Source organism: Monodelphis domestica, chromosome 1 (assembly GCF_027887165.1).
Source record: "Monodelphis domestica isolate mMonDom1 chromosome 1, mMonDom1.pri, whole genome shotgun sequence".
Classification (NCBI taxonomy): domain Eukaryota; kingdom Metazoa; phylum Chordata; class Mammalia; order Didelphimorphia; family Didelphidae; genus Monodelphis; species Monodelphis domestica.
Window position 1 is genome coordinate 499,249,038 of NC_077227.1, and position 25,559 is coordinate 499,274,596.

The 25,559-nt window shown below is 36.9% G+C and overlaps 1 protein-coding gene across 7 annotated transcripts in view; it reads left to right on the top strand.

Annotated features, from left to right (window-relative positions):
* BCAS1 (brain enriched myelin associated protein 1) overlaps positions 1 to 25,559 on the top strand; it is a 99,342-nt gene that overhangs the window by 15,836 nt on the left and 57,947 nt on the right. For 4 of the 7 annotated variants that reach the window (XM_007475701.3, XM_007475709.3, XM_007475704.3 and 1 more), the window contains exons 2-4: positions 11,153 to 11,314; positions 15,501 to 15,545; positions 22,133 to 22,270. In XM_007475701.3, coding sequence (XP_007475763.2) covers positions 11,153 to 11,314; positions 15,501 to 15,545; positions 22,133 to 22,270 — 345 coding nt within the window. The remainder of the gene's footprint in view (positions 1 to 11,152; positions 11,315 to 15,500; positions 15,546 to 22,132; positions 22,271 to 25,559) is intronic. The other 3 variants (XM_007475705.3, XM_056812931.1, XM_056812932.1) reach the window with 2 other exon arrangements.

Genomic DNA, 25,559 nt, shown 5'->3' on the forward strand with positions numbered 1-25,559 from the left:
GAAAGGAAGTAAAGAGGGAAAGGGAGAGCAGAGCAGAGCAGATACTTCTTGGGAAGCAGAGAGCATCTGCTTCCCAAGGACTTTGTATCCTTCTGAGTGAAGTGACATGCCTGTGATCACACAGTGTAAAAACTGGACCTGAAATTCAGTTCTCCTTATTCCAATTCCAGCTGCCTTTCCACTCTTAGCATACATGCTCACAGTTTTGTGGTTTATCATATTGTTGTTTAGTCATTTCAGCCATATCTGTCTCTGTGATCCAATTTGGGATTTTCTTGGCAAAAATACTAAAGTGGTTTACTATTTCCTCCTCCAGCTCATTTTACAGATGAAGAAACTAAGGTAACTAGGGTTAAGTGACTAGTCCTAGGGTCACACAGCTTGTAGGTATCAGAGGCCAGATTTGAATTCATGAAGCTGATTCATCCTGACTTCCAAGCCTGAAACTCTAGCTATTACTCCACCTAGCTACCCCGGTTTATAATATATTGCCATCTTTTGTTATCTAAGTCCTTCCTATATCTGATCTCAAACCCACCCCCACCCCTGCAAAAAAATAAAATTCCCAACATTTTTGAGGGCACTTGTTGATTTGTGCTCTATTTATCAAGCCCTAAACTATTTCCTGAGTTCCAGTCCCTTTTCACCACCTACTAGATATTTCCCACCAGACTCCCTGTGTAGGTAAATCAAGCTTGACATGTCAGAACACTCTGTTCCCCAACCTACTCACTTTGAATGGGCTACTCCTCCATCCCACCTCATCCACATATAAAGATGGTCATACCTTTGACCTTGTCATCACCCACAAAGAGTACTGTATGTTCCAGAATTCTGAAATCCCTCTATCTAGCTTTAACCTATTGATCTTTCACCTTTTCCTCTACCTTCTCTTGCTTTTTGTTCCCTACTCTTTTGTCTGCACCAAAACCTCCAAATCCTTAACTTTTAAATTTTCTCTCTAGGGCATCTCTCCAGCATTAACCACTCCCTTCTTTTCCCCTACTTGACCCCTTGATAAAGCAATTCAACTTTACTTTGTCCCCATCTTGAATTCCTAGCTCCCTTGCCTATCACCAATTATGCCTAGCCAAGCCTCAGTCTTGAATTACTCCCAACATTTACCTCCTGTGCTACTGGATAAGAAAATCAAACAACTGTTTTAGCTGAACTTGCTATGAATTTCTGTTACATAACCTCAACTGGGTCCTCACTGCTGCAAGGCAGTCCTATTATACTTCGATGATTAACTATTATCCCACCCTCTACAGCTGTTCTTCCAAAACTTTTCATTCTCAAACCTCCTATAATGCCTCTTCCCCCTACTCTCTCACCTGAAAATCTTGCTTCATATTTTATAGGAAAAAAAATGAGACTATTCACTGTGAACTCTCTTTTCTCTCCTCTTCTGCTCCCACATCACTCATATGATTTCTGCCATTATCTCTTCACTCCTATCTCATATAATGAAGTAACCTTTCTCTTTACCAAGACTAACCTCTATAATTTATCAAGCAATCTCCTTCCATCCTATCTCCTCCAACAGATTGCTCTCCCCATCATCCTGACTCATACTTATTTACTTTTTTTAACCCCTATGCACCATCTTAGAATCAATACTAAGTATTAATTTTAAGACAGAAGACTAGTAAGGGTTAGGCAATTAGGGTTAAGTAACTGGCCCAGGGTCACATAGCTAGTAAAGTATGTGAGGCTACATTTAAACCCAGAATCTTCCATCTCTAGATCTGGCTCTCTACTGAGTCACCTAGCTACTCCTCTTGTACTTCTTTTCAACCTCTCCTTATCTAATGGTTCATTCTGTACTGGCTACAAATAGGCCTATGTATTGCTCATCCTGAAAAGACCCTCACTTGATCCTTCCATCTCTGCTACGATCCTATATATCTCTTTCCCCCTTTGTAGTTGAACTCTTTGGGGGGGAAATGCCCACAATAGGTGCCTCTACTTTCTCTTATCTCTCTCTCTCTCTTCTTAGCCACTTAAAATCAGGCTTCCAACCTTAGCATTGCACAAAAACTGCTCTCCCCAAAGTTACTAATGATATCTTAGTTGTCAAATATAATGACCCATTCTCCATCCTCGACCATGGACATTATTCATTACTCTCTCTCTTATCCCTGATACTATCTTCTCTTTAAGTTTTGGGAATCTAAACAGAGAGTGTATATAGATATAGATTCCATTTAGCCTTCAAAGTACTTCACAATCTGGATTCAGTTTACCTTTCCAAGCATATGACTCATTATTCTCCTTCACAAATTGTACATTTCAACCAAACTGGCATACTTGTTGCTTCTTATGCACAACTTTCCATTTCTCCATGCTTTTGTATAGATTGTTCCCCATTCATGGAATGCATTCTTTTTTCCTTTTTTTTTTTAAACTCTTAACTTCTGTCTTAGAATTGATACTGAGTATCCATTCTAAAATAGAAGAGCAATAAGAGCTAGGCAATGGGGGTTAAGTGACTTGTCCAGGGTCACACAGCTAGGAAATATCTGAGATCAAATCTGAATCCAGGACCTCCTGACTCAAGGCCTAGTTCTCTAATCAATGAGCCACCAAGCTGCCCCAATCCATTCCCTTTTCAATTCCACTTTTTGGTAAAATTTCTCTTTAAAACTCAGCTCAAGTCCTAAACTCTACATAAAGTCTTCTTATTTTGTTGTTAATATCTATTAACTCATTCCTGCTCATTCCTTCCCTTTTCAATTACTTTGTATTTATTATGTATTGATTTTATATTTACTCAAATTTGTATTTGTTAAGAATAATAATAATAAATAGCTGACATTATTTACTCTGTGCCAGGCACTCTACTAAAGTGTTTCATGAGTATCACCTCATTTGATCCTCACAACAACCCTGGGACATAGGAGCTATTATTATTCTCATTTTACAAATGAGAAAACTGAGGTGAAAGGCAAATAGGGGGTGACTTGCCAGGATTACACCGCTAAAAAGTGTTTGCAGCTGAATTTGAACTCAGGTCTTCACTCTAGTCCCAGAAGTTTATCCACTATACCACCTAGCTGCCCCTATGAAATATGAATTCCTTGAGGGCAGGGGCTGTTTTATTTTTATTTTTGTGTCTCCAGAATCTAGCATAACACCAGGCACATTATGGGTAAATAATCCTGCTTCTTAACTGATTAACTTGAAATTCTAAGTCTTGAACTTTCCAACTGTGAGACCTTGGTCAAATCATTTTCCATACCCCTTACCTCTAAAATGAGGTGGTTATGTCTTTAATATAATATTGATGCTTAATAATAATGTTGAATATTGAGGTTCCTTTCAGTTCTGAATTCTAAAAAGAAAAATAAATATTTTAAGATGGAAATATATTCTAAAAACACAATGAATACAAATTTTTGAAATTCATGTATTAATAAAGATGTATGCACTAATGAATATTCATAATGAAAATATGCATCAGAGAACAAAATATCTTCGTATTTACTTTTGAACCTCACAAAGCATAAGTAAAGTCAGCTGGCTACATACGCATAATACAGACACTTGGGGTTTTGGCATAGAAAAAAGAATGTCAGGAATTTAGTAAAGGCTTGGACAAGTCAAAGTCCCGGAAGAATTAGAAAGTGATTTCCCTCTGACTTGATAGGACATAGATGGAAGTGTTAACAGGGCCTGGACATTCACTGTTTGTTTCATGAACACATTGATAGCTTGTCACCCATCATATTTTACCTTAATATGTCAAAGCACTCAATACTATTTCCTACTTCATTCATCTCTGGATTTACAAAGCTTATATTGTTAATCCTCCCAGGCAAGAATGTTTTTCTCCAGTTTCCAGATGGAGGGCTATAATACTGTCACTGAGTAAAAAAACTCAAGGAAACAAACAGATTTCCTTTCATGGATACAACAGGTCCCCTGACTCTGTGACTCCTTCTTAAATGATTTGAGATCCTGGAGCTAGCAAAGGATAAAATTGAGGGTGTACATGATGAGGGTAAAAATAGCCAAATGAAAAGAAGGGGAGAAATCCAGATGAATGGAAAGAGCATGAAAGAAAAAGCTGAGCATGAAGAGCAAGGACCGAGTTGGATGAGCTCCCACTACCAAAGCTTTTTGTGTCAGGGGTGTGAAAGCCTTCACTTTATTGGTTTAAGAACATATATTGAGCATTCAAGGGGATATTGATTTGATCTTAGGCTACTACTCAATGACCAGTGATGGAAGTCATGAAAGTTGGTCTTGGTTATGAACTGCTGGTCCAAATAGCTGGGTTTCATAACCATAATTAATTTTTAAAAATCAATCAGCACATTCTTCTATTTAAAACTCTCAGATTTTATTTTTACATAGAATTCATTATTGGAACAGTTAAACACAATGGAATCAAAGATAATGCAAATATATTATTTTTTCAAAAGAATGAGGGACCAAATGGAAAACTGGTCTCTAAAGTGGGAAGACAGGTACAAATCTGGCATATGATACATATTTGCTCAGGGACTAGACATTTAATCTTTAGTGGCCCCAAGCAATTGTTGAAAATTATAAATTGCAAAGCAATTTCAGATATGTACCAGTGGAGGGAGTTTCCTTACCAGGATTACAGTGATGAAATCACCAAGTCTGGTTAAAAGAGGAAAAAATGTATACTTAATTTTCATTTTCAAAAATAAACTCTTTGGTACCTCTAATTCTCGATAACCCATTCCCATGTCAATCCCTATTCACAATTCTTGATCAAAATATGCTCGTGTAATCATTCTACTTCTCTTATATTAAAGTCAATATTAATTCCTAGGCATTACAACTATAAGAAGTCTGTAGCCTACCGAGTATCAAAGTCTCTATCTCTCTCTTAGGAGTTGAGAAGAGTGAAAGATCATGGGGGCAGTTAAGACACTGCAACGGGCAGAATAACAGGCCTGGAATCAGGCAGATTATAGTTCAAATCTGGCCTCAGACACTTCCTAAACGTATGACCCAGGACAAATTCTTGAATCCTTTGTCTGTCTCAGTTTCCTCATCTATAAAACAGGGATAATAATAGCATCTACCTCTCGGGGTTGTTGTGAGGATCAAATGAGATTATAATTGTAAGATGCTCAACATAGATCCTAGAACATAGTAAGTACCATGTAAGTGTTTGTATGGTTTTGATTATCATGAATGTATTTTAAAAAGCTTCAAGGCAGACCTAGAGAGGGGAGGTCTTCAGTTCAAATCTGGCATCAGACACTTCCTAGCTGTGTGACCCTGGGCAAGTCACCTAACCCCCATTGCCTAGCCCTGACAGCTCTTCTGCCTTGGAACTAATATACAGAAGGTAAGGGTTTAAAAAAAAAAAAAAGCTTCAGAGGACAAGATGAGACTTGATCTATTGAAGGATCAACCTAGCTAAGTATAGAAAGGGTCAGCATCAGAACAATTGTTGTTTAGTCATTTTCAGTTGTGATCAATTCTTCATTATCCCATTTGGAGTTTTCTTGGCAAAGGTACTAGAATGATTTGCCATTTCCTTCTTCAGCTCATTTTACAGATGAGGAACCTGAGATTAACAAGGTTAAGGGATTTGCCCAGAGTCACATAGCTAGGAAGTGTCTGTGGCTACATCTGGACTCAGGAAGATGAGTCTTCCTGACTCCAGTCCTGGTGCTCTATCCACTGTACCACCCAGCTGCTTATGGATCAGCCTCGCTATGTAAATAATATAAATAATTATATATATATGAATAAAAATCATATATTTATGTATGAATAAATAAATAGAAATAATATACATAAAATAGCAATATAAGTAAGTAAAAATCAGAACAATAATCACTAATAATAGCCAGTATTTCTATAGTGCTTTAAGTTTTATGAAACACTTTACAAGTATTATCTCATTTTATCCTCACAACAACTTTGCAAGGTAGATGCTACTCCGTTATACACATGAGGATACTAAGGGAGACGGATTAAGTTATTTGCTCAGAGCTCACACAATTATTAAGTATCTGAAACTGGATTGAAATTTGCTGCAGATAATTCATTTTTTCTGACTACAGCAACTCAGGAAAGTATTTACTAAGGCCTGGAATGGTTACAATTTGTACAGGTAGAAGTTACACTTTCAACACAGATGTGAAAACATTGAAATAATATGCTAGTGACCCCAGTTTGTTAGTGTTACTCTTCCCCCAACCAAATTACCTTGGGTTTACTTTGTTTTTACTTACCTATGTAAGCTTCTTGAAGGTAGGGACTGTTTTTCTCATTGTAATTGCATTCCCAATGCCTAGCCCTGAGCTAGGCACAATCTTAAGAACTCTGATGCTTTTCTAATTGAATTGGATCTTTGGGTGTAGGGTTTGATTCATGTTCCATCTCCCTAGTCCTTTCCAACAAGCCAGCTAATCAGTCAGTAAATAAGCATTTCCAGTCATGCTGCTAAGACCTCTGGTTCCAAAAAAAGACACAAACCCAGTCTCTGACCTCAAGGGTCTCACATTCTAACTGGGAAGATGACATGCAAAAATCAAAAGAAACAAACCCCATATACACAAAATCTACAGGTTGTTATCATATCCAGGTTATTAGTTGTCATATCCAACCCTTTGTGGCCCCATCTGGGGTTTCCTTGAAAAAGATACTGGAATCATTTGTCATTTTCTTCTCCAGCTCATTTTGTCAATGAGAAAACTAAGGCAAAGAGTAAAGTGACTTGCCCAGGGTCACATAACTCATAAGTCTCTCAGACCTGAATTGAACTCAAGTCCTCCTGACTCCTGGACTAGTGCCCTACCTACTTGCTTCGGATAGCTCTGCCTCACTTAAATCCAATTTACTCAAAAGTTAAAACAGTACCCTCAGATGTCATTGGCCTCTTTGAAATAAAAGATAAGCAACAATACAATGGTATAGTAATCTCAGAGGGAAGGCACTAGGGTTAGGGTCAGGAAAGGAGAAGAAGAACTCTTGGAGAAGTTGATTTAATCTGACTTGAAGCAAACCTAGAAACATGGATGAGGAGTGACAGCATGTCAGTATGAAGGAGAGCCAATGAAAAACTAAAAGTGGAAAGATAAGGCATTTCATTGTCGTGTTTGAGGAACAGCAAGAAGGCTAGCGTTGATGGATCCTAGAATACATGGAGGAGACTAATGTGTAAAGAAAAGTTGGAAGGGAATAAGTTGTGAAGAACTTCAGTTAGAGGAATTTATATTTGATGCTGGAACTAATAGCCACTGAGTTTATTAAGTAGGGGAGATGAGATGGAGGACACATGCATCAGTTCCTAGGGCCTAGGGTTCTAGAATCTATGGATGCCTATTCTTAAAAGTCTTCAGGGGGGAAAGGTGTTGCCTTGTACCTAATCATGGTGCATGATAATTTTTTATTGTCAACACTTCCTGCTATGAAATTTAAATAAGCTCAAGGCTTATATTTGTAGGGACATCAAATATACCTTGCATAATAAGTACAAAGGAAATTATAGTTGCAAAACCATAACAAAAATCACCTTTGTTTTAATAGGCATTGAAGAGGCAAATGGAAAATGGGTATTTTACTTTTTGACCTTAAATCTATAACCAAGAGACTATCATTTTTAATGCTAATCGTTTTGTTTTCTTCTCTTAGTAGTGGAGCTTGTGACATGAAAGAACTATTGAGGACACAATTTTTATGTCTCATTCATAATCAAGAATTTTCTAATAGGGATATCTGCAACTCTGGAATAGTTATTCCTTGGGTTGCTGACCATACTCCTTCTTAGAAACAAGGTACCTTCCAGTAAAGGAATCCAAGGTTGTTAAAAGAGACTTAATTCAAAGTCCCAGGGTCCCTTGCTTTGGATATAGACCATCATTCTTCATTAAAAAGCTAAAAGTAAATTGAGAGTATATGAGAAACTACAGATAGAGCCAGAATACTAATTTAAATCTCCTGACTAAACCCAGAGTTCTTTCCATCATAAGAGGGACTATCCTTTCTTTCATTGATGACTAGCATCACCTAATGGTTAGGAAGTTGGAATTGGGATCAGGAAGAATGACCCAGCATTGAATCCTGTCTCAGTCACCAGTTATATGACCTGAAGCAAATTATTTAACCTTTCTGAGACTCAGTTTCCTTGTCTGTAAAAATGAGGATGATAATAATAACACTTACTTTTGATGGTTGTTAGGGAAAACAAATGACATGCATTAGTATGTGAAGTGATTTGCTAGCTTTAAGCCACTTCATAAGGCTAAGATATTATTCCCTAGCTCTATAGACAATATTTATATGAGAATCTTCACACTTCACTCAAATGAACAAGTTGTTATTGAGTATCTCTTAAGTGCTCAACACCACGATAAGCTCTCTGAAGGCTATATAAAAATATGAGTCATGCTTTTTGCCCTTAACGATCTTTCAATTGAGTTGAGGAAATAAGACTAACGTATATAAAGCATTAAGAGTGTTATAAACTATGGTATAATTTTTGCACACAGCCAATGGAAGAATTTGTTTTGCGAACATTTTTTTTTCAATTTGGAAGCAAAGAAGAAGGAAGAAAGTAAGGGAAGGAGGAAAGAAAAAAGAAAGAAAAAGAGAGAGAAGAGGAGCACTGAAGTTTTTTAATGCACAAGAAGAAAAATAGGAAATTCAGACAAGGAGAACAACTTTGAAAATTACATATTGAAATTATAATATACTTAAAAGGAAAAGCATGCTATATGGATATAGTAGGGATTCTCAGTTTAATATACTATCATTTTTTTCATTTTACTTTGTAGGTAGAAATGCCCATTTTATTTGATTCCAGTTCTAAATTTAAAAATAAAAAATTTTAAATAAATAATGGTATACAATCAAATTATCCCCTAAAACTCACCAATGGAGAATTGTGGCAGGTAGGTAACTATTGGTTTCCAATAGTTAATCCAGAAAAGTGTAGTGTATAACATTCTAATAAGGTGAAAATCTTCTAGGACAGATTTGATAATTGATTATGCATCTCTTGGCCGTATGGTTCAGGATCAGAAGTCTGTCTGCCAAATGATGAATTTTGAGGAATCACAACTACTATGAAGACTGTTTATTGTGGCATTGGAGGGGCCTATGATCTCAATTGGTCATTGAAAGATACTAATAAAATCCTATATTCTGAAATTATCAAAAAATACAATCAAATAAAAAGTAGTGTGTGCTAGGCTTTAAGTACAATAGGAGTACTGTACAGAAGTGTCGGGACTTACCCAAGGTCACAGAGTCATAAATAGGCAGGAAGCTAGTGAGAACCCAGGTCTACTGACCCCCAGAGCAGAATACTATCCACCACCACGATTCAGATTAGAAAGACTAAGGCACGAGGGGGGGATTGGGGGAATAGTCTGGGCAGTTACTAGGAAATCAAGATACTCACAGGGCAAGGTAAAGCAGACAGGAGTATAGCTATTAGATAACACACCAATACCTTGATAAAGAAAATAAACCTATGTCTCAGCCACTGAATGTTTACATACTTTCTATTAAGGCAGCCAATTCTAAAGAATGCCTCCTTTAGTACCACTAAGTGGAAGGAGATTGGTGTCCCTGGATGAGACAGGTATTGTATAGGGATGGAGAGAGGCAAATCTTGACATACTCTTTGAAAAGTTGAGATAGTTTGGCCCATTACTGATCTGTGCAAATGTTCCCAAAGATGCCCAGTCCAGAGGGAGGGCAGAGGATATGTGATAAGGGATAAAACATGAATAAGGAGAAGGGAAAAGGGTATCCAAATGGATAGGAGAATAAAGAATAGCATGCAGTGGAGTACAAAGAGAGGGTATTTTGAAAGATGATTTTATATAATGGGACATGAAAGACATCATGCCCTAGTAGACAGAGATAATTCTGGAGCTAAGAAGACCAGGGTTTGAGTCCTGCCTCTGAACATACAAAGTATTTGGCTATAGGCAAGACATTTATACTCTTAGCTCTCTAGTCAATTCTCTAAGATTATTATATGCATAAAAAAATGCCCAACTATGTTGAGAGAATAGTGTCCCATACTTACACTTTTTACCAAATTTCTCCAATAAATTACATGATTTTTTAAAAAAAGTCTCATCCAAGAGTTCCTTATATCAGTGAAATCATAGTTCTACTCTGCACATAGTTTAATGCCAGAAAATTCTGTTTAACATGACCCATAACTATGTATTTTATGATAAGCCACATGAATGAAATGCATTGCAGTGAAGCCCAAAAATGCCCAGGGATCAGTAATACTCAAAGAAAAGAATTCAACGCTCAAACCTTTCCTAGAGAGCAAGCCTAGAAGTTTTTTTCAAATTCTGGTCACAGCTGGCAAAAGCATGGGCAATCATAGGTTCTGGGTACCCACCAATCACCAACCAATGGATTGATACATGTCTTCAACACTGGCCATGTGTCTATTACAGGTCCCTATGTCAGTTTTACTGTGACCCCCTAAGGCTACAATGAAAAATTATTCTTCCAAGAAAAGTAGATAAGTATCCTTCTCCTTCATGCATTCCTTCAACGAACCTTTATTGAGTACCTACAAGTTTTATGAATTGTGCTAAGGGTTGGTGCATGAGCAAGTATGTGACCTGAATCCTTCTAGGAGAGATGTCAGAAAAGATGTCATTGTCATCATCCTTCCATGTGATGATAAACGCTAAGAATTCTGGAGCACAGAGACATTTGAAAATGTGATTCTTTTCTTTCTTAATATAAAACTTAGTATGGAAATTGTAGCGCATCACTTCAAGGTGTCTCTATGGATAGGCACAAAGAATTTAGGCACTGAGGCTGCAAAGATTAAAACCACTGCCATCTTATTTCTATTAGGCTTCACAACTGCTTCACAGAATTAATAGAAGAGTTTTTGTTTTGAAAGCAACTTGAACTGTTGTGTTTGTTGTACTCTGGTGGCTCAGAACAATGAGCTTCCAACCAACAGCAAAGACTGAATATATTAGAAACTGAGGAAGGGGGAAGGGAGAGTGAAACCTATAAAAACGTTGATTGTTCTATATATGTAGGCTGAATAAGTATGGCTGGAATTTGGATGTGCAAGGGCCAAGGGGGATACAAATGACAAATATTACTTTGCCATTCCAGTATACATCCAACAAGCCCAAACTATGAAACTGCTTGCTTTTAGGACATAGTTGACAGCAAGGAAAAGGGTGGACAGGAAAACCCAGTTGCTGTCAATTCCTCAGCCCCTGAAGATACAGAGAAACCTGAGACTGTGCAAGAGAACCCCCAGACTGTAAATATAACAGAGAACAATAATTCCGTCATGAGTTTCTTTAAAACACTGGTAAGTGTATTTCTTTCCCTTTTTCCCCCTCAAGCTTGTATCTTCTTAAAGTATATATTAGTTTTGAAAGCAGTGTTGTTCATCTTATATTTTCAAAGAGGACCAATGACATCATGATGCCATATTGTAATCAATATGGGATAGTGGAAAGAGCATTGGCCTAGGAATCAGGAGATCTCGAGTTCAAGTTTCTCTACTATCTGTGTGACCTTAGTTGTTGTGGTGATGCTTGTTATTTAGTTGATCAATCATGTGACTCTTCCCAACCTCACTTGAGGTTTTTCAGGCAAAGATACAAGAGTAGCTTTCCATTTCCTTCTCCAATTCATTTTACATTTGAAGAAATGGAGGCAAATGGGGTTAAGTGACTTTGCCCAGGGTCATACAACTAGTAAGCATCTGAGACCAGATTTGAACTCAAGTCCTCCTGACTCTATGCCTGGCACTCTACCCACTGCACCACCTAGCCTCTGTCTAGGCATCATTTCCTCACTTGTAAAATGAAAGAGAATGGTTTGGATTCACTGATCTATAAGATCCCTATCCATTCTAAAACCTGATGATCAGTTTTCTAAACTTTGCTTTCCTCACCTGTAAAACTTGAGATCTTGACTCTTATTCTAGTCTTTATAAGGTGATTCTAAGGGAAATTCTTTGTAAACTATGAGCTATTATGGAAATTCCTTATCATCCTCACTATCATTATTAGCATCTTGTCTTCTCATCTGATCAGAAGTTCAGCTAGAATTAGTCTCTGTCCAGCTATTATTATTTTTCAATTAATTTCTTTTTTGGACTACTGCACAAGTGGCTAAAATAACTGCTTTGAGCAATTAAATAAAAGTATATAGATGGAAGCTAGTAACCATTATCATTATCTTCAGAATCATCCCTTAGCGTGTGAGCTCCTCAAGGGCACAGACTGTCATTTTTGCCTTTCCTTGTACCCTCAGTACTTAGTACAATGCCTGGCACATAGCAGGCGCTTAATAAAAATGTTTATTGACTGGTTATCATTATCAGCTACCAGATAGGACTTTGAGAAAAGCCAGATGACTACAAGTACTTATCACTAATAATCATGGCTGAGATAAGTCCCTGATAACACAGCTGACAAGTGCCATACTTGTAAATGCAAAAGCATTTGAAAATCCTCTCCATTCATCTTGAAGAATGTGTTTTAAAGAATTACACTTTGGTGGGGTAGCTAAGTGGCTCAGTGGATTGAAAGTCAGACCTAGAGATAAGAGGTCCTGGGTTCAAATCTGGATTCAGACACTTGCCAGCTCTTGACCCTGGTCAAATCCCAATCCCTTCCCACTCTTCTGTCTCAGAACTAATGCACAGTTTCACATATGTAAAGATCTTCTTTACCAATAGTGATAGAAAATGAGATTGTGCACAGATATGAATATGGTTGTGCCCATTGCAGCCAAACTGAAACAGACACCTGAAATAATTAGACATTAATGAATAAAGAAAGTTATCCTAATTGGACTTGAGAGTGACTAATTTTTTATTATATTTTATCCATTGAAATTAATTTAAATATAAGTATCAAGTACTAAACTTGCTAACTAAGCTGAGTTGGTCATTTTCATGATCAATGTTAACTTTATAAGAATTTTTTATTTTAAAAAATGACATGAATCATTTTCATCTCCACCCCAACCTCAAATGATTGCTTCTATATTTTGGTCAACAAAATGTACATAGAAGCATAATTGAGAACTGGAAAGGACCTTAAAGGGCATAAATTAATAATGATGATAGCTAACATTTATAGATTGCTTCCTATATGCCAGGCACTATACTCAACATTTTATAATTATTGTCTCATTTGATCCTCACAACAACTCTGGGAGGTCGGTACTATTATTATTATTATCCCCATTCTTACAGATAAGGAAACTGAAACAAATAGCTCAAGTGACTTGCACAGGGTTACCCAACTAACAAGTATCTAAGGCTCAAATTGAAGTCAGGTCTTCCTGACTCCAAGCCAAGTGCTCTAACCACTGCACCATGTAGCTACCCTCTAGTTCAATTACCTCTAATGAAGAAACTGAGCCCAGAGAAACTATTTGGTTTGTCTAAGGTCAGATAAAATTTAAAAGTCACAGTTAGAATTTGAACCCACATCCTTTGACTACAGACTCAATATTCACTGCACCAACCTGACAAAGTAATCAAGCTTGTTGTTTTTTGTTTGTTTGTTTGTTTGATTTTTTTAAACCCTTACCTTCTTAGGAAGAATCTGAGGCAAGCCAGGTCCTCCTGACTCTGTCTGGTTCTCTATCCACTGAGCTATCTAGCTGCTCCCAGCCTTGATATTTAACAGGCATAGCAGATCTTGTACATGAAAATGAATATTGTCTTAATATTCCCAAAATGTTTCCATTGCTCAGAATGTTTTCAAGGCTCCTATTTTGAAACTACGTTCAGGGACAGTTTAATCAAATTACTTACATTACTTTATAGTCACAACTCATTTTAACCTAAAACTCTTTTCCTTGGCTTAATGGAAAGAATTATGGCGATATTATGTGATTGTGGATGAATTTCCTCTCTGTGGGTTCTTATTCCTTCATCTCTTAAATGGGAGGGGGTAGTGAATTAAATGAAATCTATGGGTCCTTCCAACTCTGAAATCCATCAATTCAATGATGTGAGATGAGTTTGGTCTACCACTTCATTTACTAGACTTGGCTCCCAGTGATTTCTGACTATTTCCCCCATATCAGAACCACCCACAAAGAATAAAGGTTTCCTATCATTTAAGAATTTTCTTCAAATGTACCCGAGGCTCATTCCAAAGTATGCCAAAAATAAAAAATCTCAACATGTTCAGAATAATGCTACTATAACTGTAATAAGTGTTGTTCCTCACAAATTGATTACTGCCAAGAACTCGTAATCTTTGTCCCAGGGACAGCTAAGAAAATAAGGGCTCAGAAAGTGTTGTCAAGGACACGTCTGTCATCGACTTTGGATACAAAAGTAATATGCCCAAATTCTTCCATTTCTTTTTTCTGTGCCTAAAACCTCAGGCAACTCACAGTCCAGACCAATGTGCAAGACTTCTAAGGTGACGTTTAACACAGAGGAACAAAATACAGACACAAAAAGAAAGCTGTCCAGGCAACCAAAATCCCAAAAGTCAACACTTGTGCAATGAAGAGCTCTCCCCTGGACTTCTTGATCTCCTCTCTGTTAAGAGAGTCCACAGTCCACTGATAATGGGCCAACCTAAGCATGCGTCCAAAAGTCCTTGCCACTCAATGCTTTCATATTATATCTATATAATGTGTAAGTGGTGGGTGGGTATGTTTGTATACATATGCATACATAGGTGTGTATATAATATGTATGTGTGTATATTACATATATTATATTATTATAGGCATACATACACAGGTCTATGTATATATGTACATACATTATTTAAATGTTTATATAATCTGTATAGTATATATGCATGTATAGTGAAAATACATTGATTTAGAGTATGCATATATGCATATATACACAATATGTATGTATATGTATTTATGTATGTATATGTCATGAAATAAGAAGACCCAAGTTCAAATATGACTGTGTGGCAAGTACTAGCTGTGTGACAAGTCACTTAATCTGTTTGCCTCAGTTTCCTTCAACTATAGGGAATAATATAAGAACCTACCTTCCAGGGTTGTTGTAAGGATCAAATGACCGAATATTTGTAAAGTCATTAGCACAGGACTTGATATGTAATAGATGTTTGAAAAAATGCCTGTTTCCATTCCCCTTCCCTACCTAAAGGAACCCTCAGAATGGGAGAAGGGCTAATGCACACTTTGAACTATTGGAAGCAATTATTGCCTTCCTACTGTCATATCTCATTTCCCCTTCCATCCTCATCCTGGGAACAAAGAACTTTGAAGGGGACTCGGTGAAGTATGCATTCTTTTATTTGCAAGACCAGCTTATGTTGTAATTGTGTGGATGTATAATTTCTGTTGCATTTGTTTTAATGACAGTCTTATCTTGTTTGAGCCACTTGGTACATAAAAGGACTGGGAGCCTAGAGAGCTCAATTTAGTCATTGATTGCTGGTTCTTCTCTGATTCTTTAAGTGCTATGATAAATCAGGCAATCCTGAAAAGCAATGATTTAGTTTCTTTTCTTTTCTCCAACATTTAAGGTTTCCTCTAACAAAGCTGAAACTAAAACTGATTCAGAAGACAAGGTAAGTAGTTATATGATTATGTATATAATGTATGTACATATATGCCTACAGATATGTTTCAATTTTCATTCAACTAGTATTTATTAGTTATCTATTGTGTTTAAGGCACTAGGGATAAAAAGATTTTTAAAAAATGTTCTCTGACCACAAGTAGTTTACAATCTGATAAAAGGATTATAGTTAGAGATATATTCACATATTACTTTATAACAGAGAAAAAAATGTATGTGGATATACTTGAGCTCCCTGCTAGGTTCTCTTATTTTCTTTTCTGTTTGTTTTTTTTAAATTAATTTATTTATTTAGAATATTTTCCATAGTTACATGATTCATGATCTTTCCCATCCCTCTTCTCTACCCCTTCTCAGAGCTAACAAGCAATTCCACTGGGTTATGCATGTATCATTGTTCAAAACCTATTTCCATATTATTCGTATTTGCAATAGAGTGATCGTTTAGCACGAAAACCCCAATCACACACCCACCAAACCATGTGATCAAGCAGTTGTTTTTCTTCTGTGTTTCTGCTCCCACAGTTCTTTCTCTGGATGTGGATAGTGTTCTTTCTCAAAAGTTCCTCTGAATTGTCCTGGGTCATTGCATTGCTGCTAGTTGAAAAGTCTATTATGTTTGATTATGCCACAGTGTATCAGTCTCTGTGTACAATTTTCTCCTGGTTCTGTTCCTTTTACTGTGCATCAATTCCTGAAGGTCATTCTAGTTCACATAGAAAGCTTCCAGTTCATTATTCTTTTTGGCACAATATCAGATACCACAATTTGTTCAGCCATTCCCTAATCAATGGACACCCCCTCATTTTCCAATTTGTTGCTACTATAAAAAGCGGGGCTTTAAATATTTTTATACAGATATTTTTCCTTATTATCTCTTTAGGGTATAAACCCACCAATGGTATGGCTGGATCAAAGGGCAGGCATTCTTTTAAAGCATAATTCCAAATTGTGTTCCAGAATGGTGGATCAATTCACAATTCTACCAGCAATGAATGGTGTCCCAATTTTGCCACATCCCTTCCAACTTTTATCATTTTCCTTTGCCACCATGTTGACCAATCTGCTAGGTGTGAGGTGGTACCTCAGAGTTGTTTTAATTTGCATTTCTCTAATCCAGAGGGATTTAGAACACTTTTTCATGTGATTATTGATAGTTTGCCTATCAAAACTGCCTGTTCATATCCCTTGACAGTTGGGGGATGGCTTGATTTTTTTTTTTTTGCAAATTTGACTTAGTTCCTTATATATCTGAAAAATTAAACCTTTGTCAGAGAGTTTTGTTATAAACATTTTTCCCTAATTTATTGATTTCCTTCTAATTTTGGTTGCATTGGTTTTCTTTGTACAAAACCTTTTTGATTTAATATAATCAGAATCATTCATTTTACATTTTGTACCTGCTAGGTTATTTTAAATTGTATGTTCATGTAGTTGAGTCTCTCATTAAGCAGCTGTTACAAAATAGAGCATCACTTTCATAGAAATGAAAGTTGCCATTTTCCCACTTGAGAGTGGTAGCCTTAATGCAATCAAATAATTGAGCAACTCAATTACAAACTTTTGTATGTAGTTTAAGCATTTAAGGAGAAATTCCAGTGTTCTCTCCTTTGGCTATTCATTGTGCAAGCTATAGATATTTTGAAAACATCAAAATTTATTTTTCTTTAACTATTTTGGCAGTAGCAAATGTTGATTCCAAAATGAGCTAGCACTGATCTTTTTTCTTATTTATGCCTACTTAATAAAAGATGAAGCTTTTCATGACAACACCTTTAAAGATTCCTATTCTAAAGTCATCTTGATTGAGCTAAGAGTTTTTTATAGTAAATTTCACTCACAAGATATTTTTTTGTTTTTATTGGTATTTTTTCGCTCTTAATTTGGGTTTCTTGGTTTGGGTTATACATTTCAATTGCCAGAAATAAATTGTTGAAAATATATATAATTTCTATATATGCACACATATATGCATAACAAAGTAGAATATTATAGAGGCAAAGGACAGGACCAAGCAAAGTCCTATGTTTACATTTGAGGAGAAAGGGATCATTTTCAGCTGAGGGAGTCAGGAAAATGAAAACATGGACCTCAGAGAAGATAGACTTTGAAAGAAAAGGATTTTAATGAGCACACATGTGGACAGAGTACTCTGGGACATTCATTTGTACAAATGCACAGAAGTAAGAGAATTCAGGGTGACACAGAATCACTTTGTAGTCCAATTTGCCTAGAATATAAATGTCATGAAAGGATATGGCATGAAAATGAAGTGACAAATGAAAGAGATATTTTATTGTTATACTACCATCCTCTAAGGATGGGTGTATCACAATAAAGGAGTGGTGAACATAAATCCAGGAGTGGCAGAGAGACAGGAGGTGGGGTGGGGTGGGGATAGGGGAGAGAGGAGAAAGAGGAGGAGAGACAAAGACAGAGAGAGAGACACTAGGTGATGGAGCCAGAAAGACCTGAGAGTCCTCCTTGATTCACTGTTCCACCTCTGATATACACTATTGTGGGACAAATCTTTAATCAGGACAATGGAGTCAGAGTTCTCATGGCCATCACATAGAGCCAAGCTCTGGGACTCTGGGAATGTCCATCATGGGAATTTCCAAGGAAATGAACAACTTGAGGTCTTATATATGCTTTGGGGAAAAGAGGAAAGGAAAGAAAACTGATTGGCTTTCATGAAGTCTAGGAAAAGAAGATTTCATTTTGGGGCTAGACTATCTGGGTGAGGCCTAGATACAATGGGAGAAACTTCTAAGACAAAAAAGGTATTTAAAGGTATATTATATCTTCTACTCCTATTTAGGCTGAGATCATTGGATACTTGAAAGTTTATTGTTCAGTCTAGGCAAACCTATGAATCCTCTCTAGGGTGATTCAAGGGTGCCTATAACAACCTGTCATCCAATAATGAGCTTCTTGGAACATAGTGTATAAGTCAGTCAAAGAAGTACCCAAGTAGTGCATTCTGGTGAGAAATGAGAAATGCAAAAGAATGAGTGAAATGATAAAGAGGTTTTGAATTATGAAGAAGGGGAAATGAGGGAACTCCTTATGACAGATAATCTTTGCTCAGTAAAATAGGAGACAGGGTCATCTACAAAAAGAAAGGGATGGAGCAGCTAGGTGGTTCAATGGATTGAGAGCCATGCATTGAGTTGGGATGTCCTGGGTTCAAATTTGGCCTCAGATACTTCCTATCTATGGGATCCTGGGCAAGCCACTTAACCCCCATTGCCTAGCCCCTACTGCTGCCTTGGAACAAATATACAGTACAGTAGTAATTCTAAGATAAAAGATAAGAGGTTTAACTTAAATTAATTTAAATGTTTTTGAAGACAAGGGAAAGAGAAATTATGTTGGAGACTTGCAAAGATTTGAAAAAAGTTTGGGACAGACATAGTATGGTAAGGAATAAATTAAAGATGAATAAAGGGAGTTCTAAGGATCAGTAAGAGCCTAGTTGAGACTAGATCTCATAAATCTGTAGCAATCCTGATCAGCATAGTTTCCTGACTTCCTCTAGCAGAGCTCTGTGCCTTCAGAGTTGAAGAGAAGAGTTGAAGCAGTTCAGAATTAGGGACCAAGAGAGCAGGAAAAGGTGTAAGGATAAAGAAGTTAAGAATTAAAGTTCATAAGATATTATATTATTGATATGACTATATGGGGAAAAATTGTGGAGGGAGAGAAGTGAAGTTAGAATAAGGTGCTGGAGAATAAAGGAGAAAAAGGGATACAAAGAGATAAGAAAAGATTCAAGAGGAGAGATTTGGTGGGGAGGGCAGTCAAGAGATTATGATTAGAGAAAGGAACTTCATAGTCTCCTCTCCCCTTTGGCAAATATAAGGATCAAGAGAGGGTGATGAGATCAGATGGCATCCAAAAGAAAAGATGTTACTGAGAATGGTGGCAGAAGAAAGGTATGGAATTGCAGTAGAGAGTAGGAAGCATGTGACTTTCTATGAGTCAGGACTTTGAGCAAAGGAGCATCTAGGACCAGAGGGCACAATGGGGAAAGATATGCTATATCTCTTCAAGGATGATGTAAATTTCCGTTATCATCAGATTGCAAAAATGTAAGAGGGAGAATTCTAGTGTGAACTATCATTTAACCACAAAAGAACGGGGTTCTAGAGGTAGGCAAAGATAGATATGGAAGGGGGAGGTATGGGGTCCAAGATGATGGAGAGAATTAGCAAGAGAAGAGGATTTAACTTAGGTAGGTGAGTAATATTGAATGGTGGGAATTTGAGGAGCAAGAGGATGAGTATTGCTGATGAAAGGGAAAACAGAACCACAAGTAAACAGGAGCTTACAAGCTAAATTGGCCTGCCAGGAGAAGCTTCCTCTCTCCTGTCACCCATTGTTTGCATACCTGTGTTTACTATGTGTGTGTCTGTTTTCCTGTGTATCTTCACATCTAGATTTTGGATAAATGAGCGGATGAAGGTTGCCTTGGCCATTTCAGCCAAGTTTTCAGAGTGTGCAGTAGGCCATGTGCTGATAACACTGATGAATACTTCACTTCATTCTCAGACCCAGTCCATTTTGTTAATCAAATCTTATTTGTAATCAACCCAAGGGCTGATTTAAATGATATGAATGGGGAAAGTGATTGCTTCATTGTCATCAAAATATTTCTTAGCCCCTAATTTCTGAAGTTGAAACTTAGCAGTTAAAAGGAAATGGAAATAAAGTAATTGTAGTCCTTGTGGTGACCTTCCTCTTTTTGTTGCTGTGCAAATATGCCCAGCAAACTCAGCAGAAACTACACAGAGAAGGTTTGAAAGGAGTAAAACTCCTCTGGAAGCAGACTGGAGGTGCCAGATTTTTTTAAATATTTCACAATATGTCCATTGTTATTCAATGATTAAAAAAATCCTTGGAATGAAGGTGTTCAGTAAAATTAAATAGCTTCCCTCTAGGAAACTTGCCAAATGTTAATGAAGGGCGTGTGGAGAGTACAGCATATTCCACTGGGAGCCCAGGCATCTGAAAATATAGCAAACTCTCCAAAAAGCAACTGATTATTTTGGAGTAATAGATTTCTAAAGAAAATTCCTCTCTTTCCCACTGACATCACAGATTCTCTCCAGGGAAATTCATAATTCAAGTTTCATGAGAACTGTGGTGAGAAATAGACCCATCAGAGAGATAATCCCTTTGCTTTTCTGAGCCTTCTTAGGTTTTAAATCTGAAGATAGAGCCAAGGAATGAACAGCCTCCACATGCCATATTCTCTTCCCCTAAGTCTCACAGAATTTCTTGCAACCCAGAATTACGTTCCTTTGACTTGTATTTATGTCTTTATTCTTGAATTTCTCTATTTAAGAAATCTAAATGGATTGTCTTTATTATATATTTGTCACCTGGCAAACAGGACTCAAAGCAATGTCATTCAAAATACTTCCTTATTTCACCTTGCTCTATATTGCTTGGACATAGTTTGCATGAATGAATTTGGCCTAATGCACTCTCATTTAGACTCTGCTCCTGTCCTAGAATTAAAATAGCAGAGTTATCTATGGAAATGATAAGATCTCAGTATTCTTCCCCACTGATATGAACATAGCTCCCTCTGGCATCATTTGGAGCTTTGTGGCCTAACGGGAGGAACATTTATGAGCACAGTTTCACAACCATCATAATAACTCTTTTTAAGACCTTGCTTCAAAGTCTTTTAAAGGACTTTTTAACTGAAAGGTACAGCCCCTGCTTCTGGGAAGTGTTTGGTCTTTACTTGACATCATAATTGACATACTGACAGCTGTTAGGCAAGTCTTGTGATAAAATGTTAGCTATTATTATTGTCATTAAATATCATGTATCAAATGTTCATCAATCCAGAAGCAAACACAACACTGGCATAAGCCAACACTGTCACCTAGAAGGACAAAGGTAGTGACCATTACTGAGCAATTTCTGCTCTACTTAGCGAGAGTAGATCAGTTCATGAAAGAAATTTCATTAAAATGTAGCCTCTAGAATAGTCCTGTTTTGCCATTCCGAAATGATCAGTCATGCCCAGAGACACGAATCCATCTCTTAGGATCTTTTCCTGAGATAGCCATAAATATGGAATATGTAGGGAGAAAATATATTCTGGAGCCTTCCAGTGCTTAAAAATCTCTGAAGTTAGATATAGCATAGTTTTTTATTATTATTATACTCTTTGAGATACTAAAATTTTGAGATAAAAATCAAGAAATTCAGTTAATCACTCGGATCTATTGTGTCATATAAGATGAGCCATTTGAAGCTACCTGCTTAATGAACTCTATTTTTCTCTTTTCATCACTACTTAAATGCATTTAGATCGTCATTTACAAAGACCCACTCACTCTGCAGAGAATTTGCCTAAAATTCCATACAGTAAACCATCCTCTTGGAGAGGAATCATTGTCCATCATTAAACATTCAGATATCATTAGGGTGGGCATTGGGAACAAAATCCATTGACATATGTATTACTGTCTTAACATGTACTTACAAATGAAGAGAAAGTGGGTAATGTAAAATAAAGTAAAAAACTACTGAACTTTAACTACTATCACCTGAAAGGGATCGAAAGCTGAGAAGGTCCATGATGGACCAACTGGTCAGAAGACGACGGGAGAAGTCCAGGGCAAAGGAGCCAAGAAAAAGAATCCAGAGAGCCCCAGGCTAGGCTATGCCTTTAGAAAATTCTTTAGGCATAAGGTCTGTATCTTGTTGCTAGAAAAAAACAGAACCCTGGCCTGCAATGGATGATGTAGACTCTGGTCATCCAATGACCAAAGTCCACCTTGACAAAGGGAGAGGTTTCTGTAGGTGTTTGGGACTGTCACAAGCCAAATGAAGTTGGTGTGAAGTATGGTATAGTGGAAAGAGCATTGAATTTGGAGTCAGACAGAGCCTGGATTCAAATCATGCCTCTGCCACTTACTACCTATGTGACCTTGGGTAAGTCACTTAATTTCTCTGGGCCTAAGTTTTCTCATCTATAAAATGAGGGTTCTGCATTAGAGTATATCTAAAATCCCTTCCAGTTCTAAAAATCTACAGTCTATTAAATAAATTTGAATGACAGTCCAACAACCTGCATAGTTATAAACCTGGTCTCCCTCTTATCTCCCATAAGTTGGGCAGGATTCTGAAATAATTCTCCTAACCAAAAAGTAATGCCTTTTGCCTCAGTAAGCCCTATATAACTTTATGATTTGACCCCAATACTAACAAAACTTATACCACCCTGTAACAGACTATAAAGTGGAAAAACAATGAATTAAGGTAGGACTTCTAATTCTTAAAGAGCCTCTTGGTCAAAGAGAGAGGCAGGACCTTCAGAAAATAGAGAAAACTACAAGACTCCAAGTGTGCAGGTACCACCTTCCAATTTGCAATAGTGATGCCCCTGGGTACTCAGGAGAACCTACTATATTCCCCCATATTTGGAGATGAATAAAAAAATAATTCCCCCAAGTTCAACTTAATGAATTGAATACACATAGAAAGCCTTCTCTCTGGATGTCCTGTTCTGAAAGCCATGTCTGTAAAGAGGGGCTCTCTGACAATCCTTTTGAGATGGAGTTGAAATTTCATATGCCCATCAATATTATGAATTCATCCTTTGAAATGGGAAAGCATTTGGAGATCTTAAGCATACTTCCTTAAAAAGAAATGTTGTTCTGATAAAGCACAGTAATCATTTGGAATCCAATGCTATAATCTAACCTTCAGAGATTATACACACACACACACACACACACACACACACACACACACATACACAAGCAGTTGTACACAGGACATCTTATGACTCATTGCACACAAAATACAATGTAATTCATCATATAGGAATATTTCAGAGCAACACCTATTTGGAGTATTTTTTAAGCAGGGCAAATTTTAAAGGGTTAACTAAGGAATTATTTTCCTTTTGTTCATATATGTAACTCATCTGTATATGAACATATATAATTCATGTGTATATGAACATATGCAGTCATTACATACATCGTATACATATACCCATTTGTATACATATGTGTATAAGACATGCATTTAAAATATTAATCATATCGTCTTCAATGTTCCCATTCCAAAGTTTCCCCCTCTGCCACTATAGTTCTCTCTCCCTTTACTTACCCACACATGTACTTCAATAAGGGGAAATGCAGTGTTTACTTTACAACTGCCATTTGAGTGGGAAGAGGGAGTACCAAAAAATCTGGTAGACTGTATTTTGCCACTAATGCACATGCAAAATGAGGAAGGACTGAATTCTGGGAAAACTCTGGGAAGATGGAAAGGAAATGTTCTATTCTGGGTTTCTATGTTATCTGTCAGCTGCATTCTGACAAGTCTTGACTTTGTGATATCCATACAGTCTTCAAAGGCTACATGTTCCAAATTCTCTAAATTCTTATTCACATAGCAACTTAAAGCATGATTTTTGAAGTTTGTGACTGTCTGAGACCCTTTCTACTGGCCACTAGAGGCTTTTCATATTTCTCTTGTCAGAATTCTATCATCACTAATGGAATGGCCTATTAAAATGGAAATAGGACCATCAAAATCAAGTAAATTAGTCTTTCCATAAAAATTTCCACAGGGTCATGAAGGGCATGACTCTGATTATCCCTCTTTTCTTAGATTTGCAAACTGTGGCAGAAAGGAGAATACACATATCCCCAAGATCAACCCTGAGCTTCAAATCTAAAACATTGTCTTCTACTTCTTGGGTAATGAGGGCTAAGGAAAACAAAGGAGCTAGCTACTGCTGTGCCACAGACTTGGTTCTGTGTCCTTAAGCTGCATATACACAATAAGCCTGAGCCTCCTTCTGCTTTCCTTCTGTAAAGTATGAATGCCAATACTGTTTATTATGTTCATAAAAATAAATGGTTCTGGGTGCTTTGATGGCTAAGACATTCTTTCTAGTCAGCCTACAATAAAGGCATTATTATTTTTCTTAAGTAATATAGAAGTGTTAATATTGTAAGGGATTAAAATTGGAGTTTTACCTTTCACAAATAGAAACTTTGATTTAACTCATTCTACTTATGCCTACATGACTCATGATCAATCAACCAAGAAGCATTTAATAAATACTTACCATATACCAGGCTCTCTGCTAGCAGCTCAGCATTTTTTACTTGACAAGTTTTGTTAAGAAACATATTCCATCTCTATGAAGGTTCCAATTAAGCTACCTTCTCATCTTAGAAAACTAAACTTATTATTAAGAGTTTCAGAAGAGATATTTTCTATCATACATTCATTGTTTTTCAGGTCTTTGTGTAATGTTTATCCCTTACTAACATCACCCCACAAAGTAAAAATAAGATAACAAGTATTAGTAACATATATCTAGGTCCAACATGTTTGGGTGGCCTGCACAAATTGCCATAACTAAGTGGAAGTGGAATATATATGATATGTTCCTCCTGCACTGAACATCAATGACCAGAACATAAGACAAAGTGGTCAGTGATATGTTTAAACTGTTGAAACTGCCCTGAACTGTGAAAAATAGAAGAGGCAAAGCATGGGGGCCTTCTTATGCCCAATATGGCACTAGAGAGAGAAGGTTCAAAGAAAGATTATGGAAACTGGGATCAGTAGGACAAAGTAAAGATGAGAAAGGAGATTCTGTCTGGTCTCTTTGGGACCCTTGACCTGCTTATACTGTTAGTTTACTAGAGTTTAATTCAAAATTATAAGTAAATGATTCTCAAGTTGTCCTTCTAGAGTAAATAAAGGCTTCAATTCAATAAATTCAATAAACATTTATTAAGCATCTGCTATGTTCCAGACACTGCATTAAGCACTTGGCCATTATTCACCTGCCTTGAACAATGTAGACATAATTGAGAACAAAAAGTAACCAAACTGGGTCATTCGAACCAAAAATTCATTTTTATGGTTTGAATTATTAAGAGATCAACTCTTGAGGCAGCTAGGTGGCTCAGTGGGAAAAGAGCCAGGCTGGAAGATGTCCTGGATT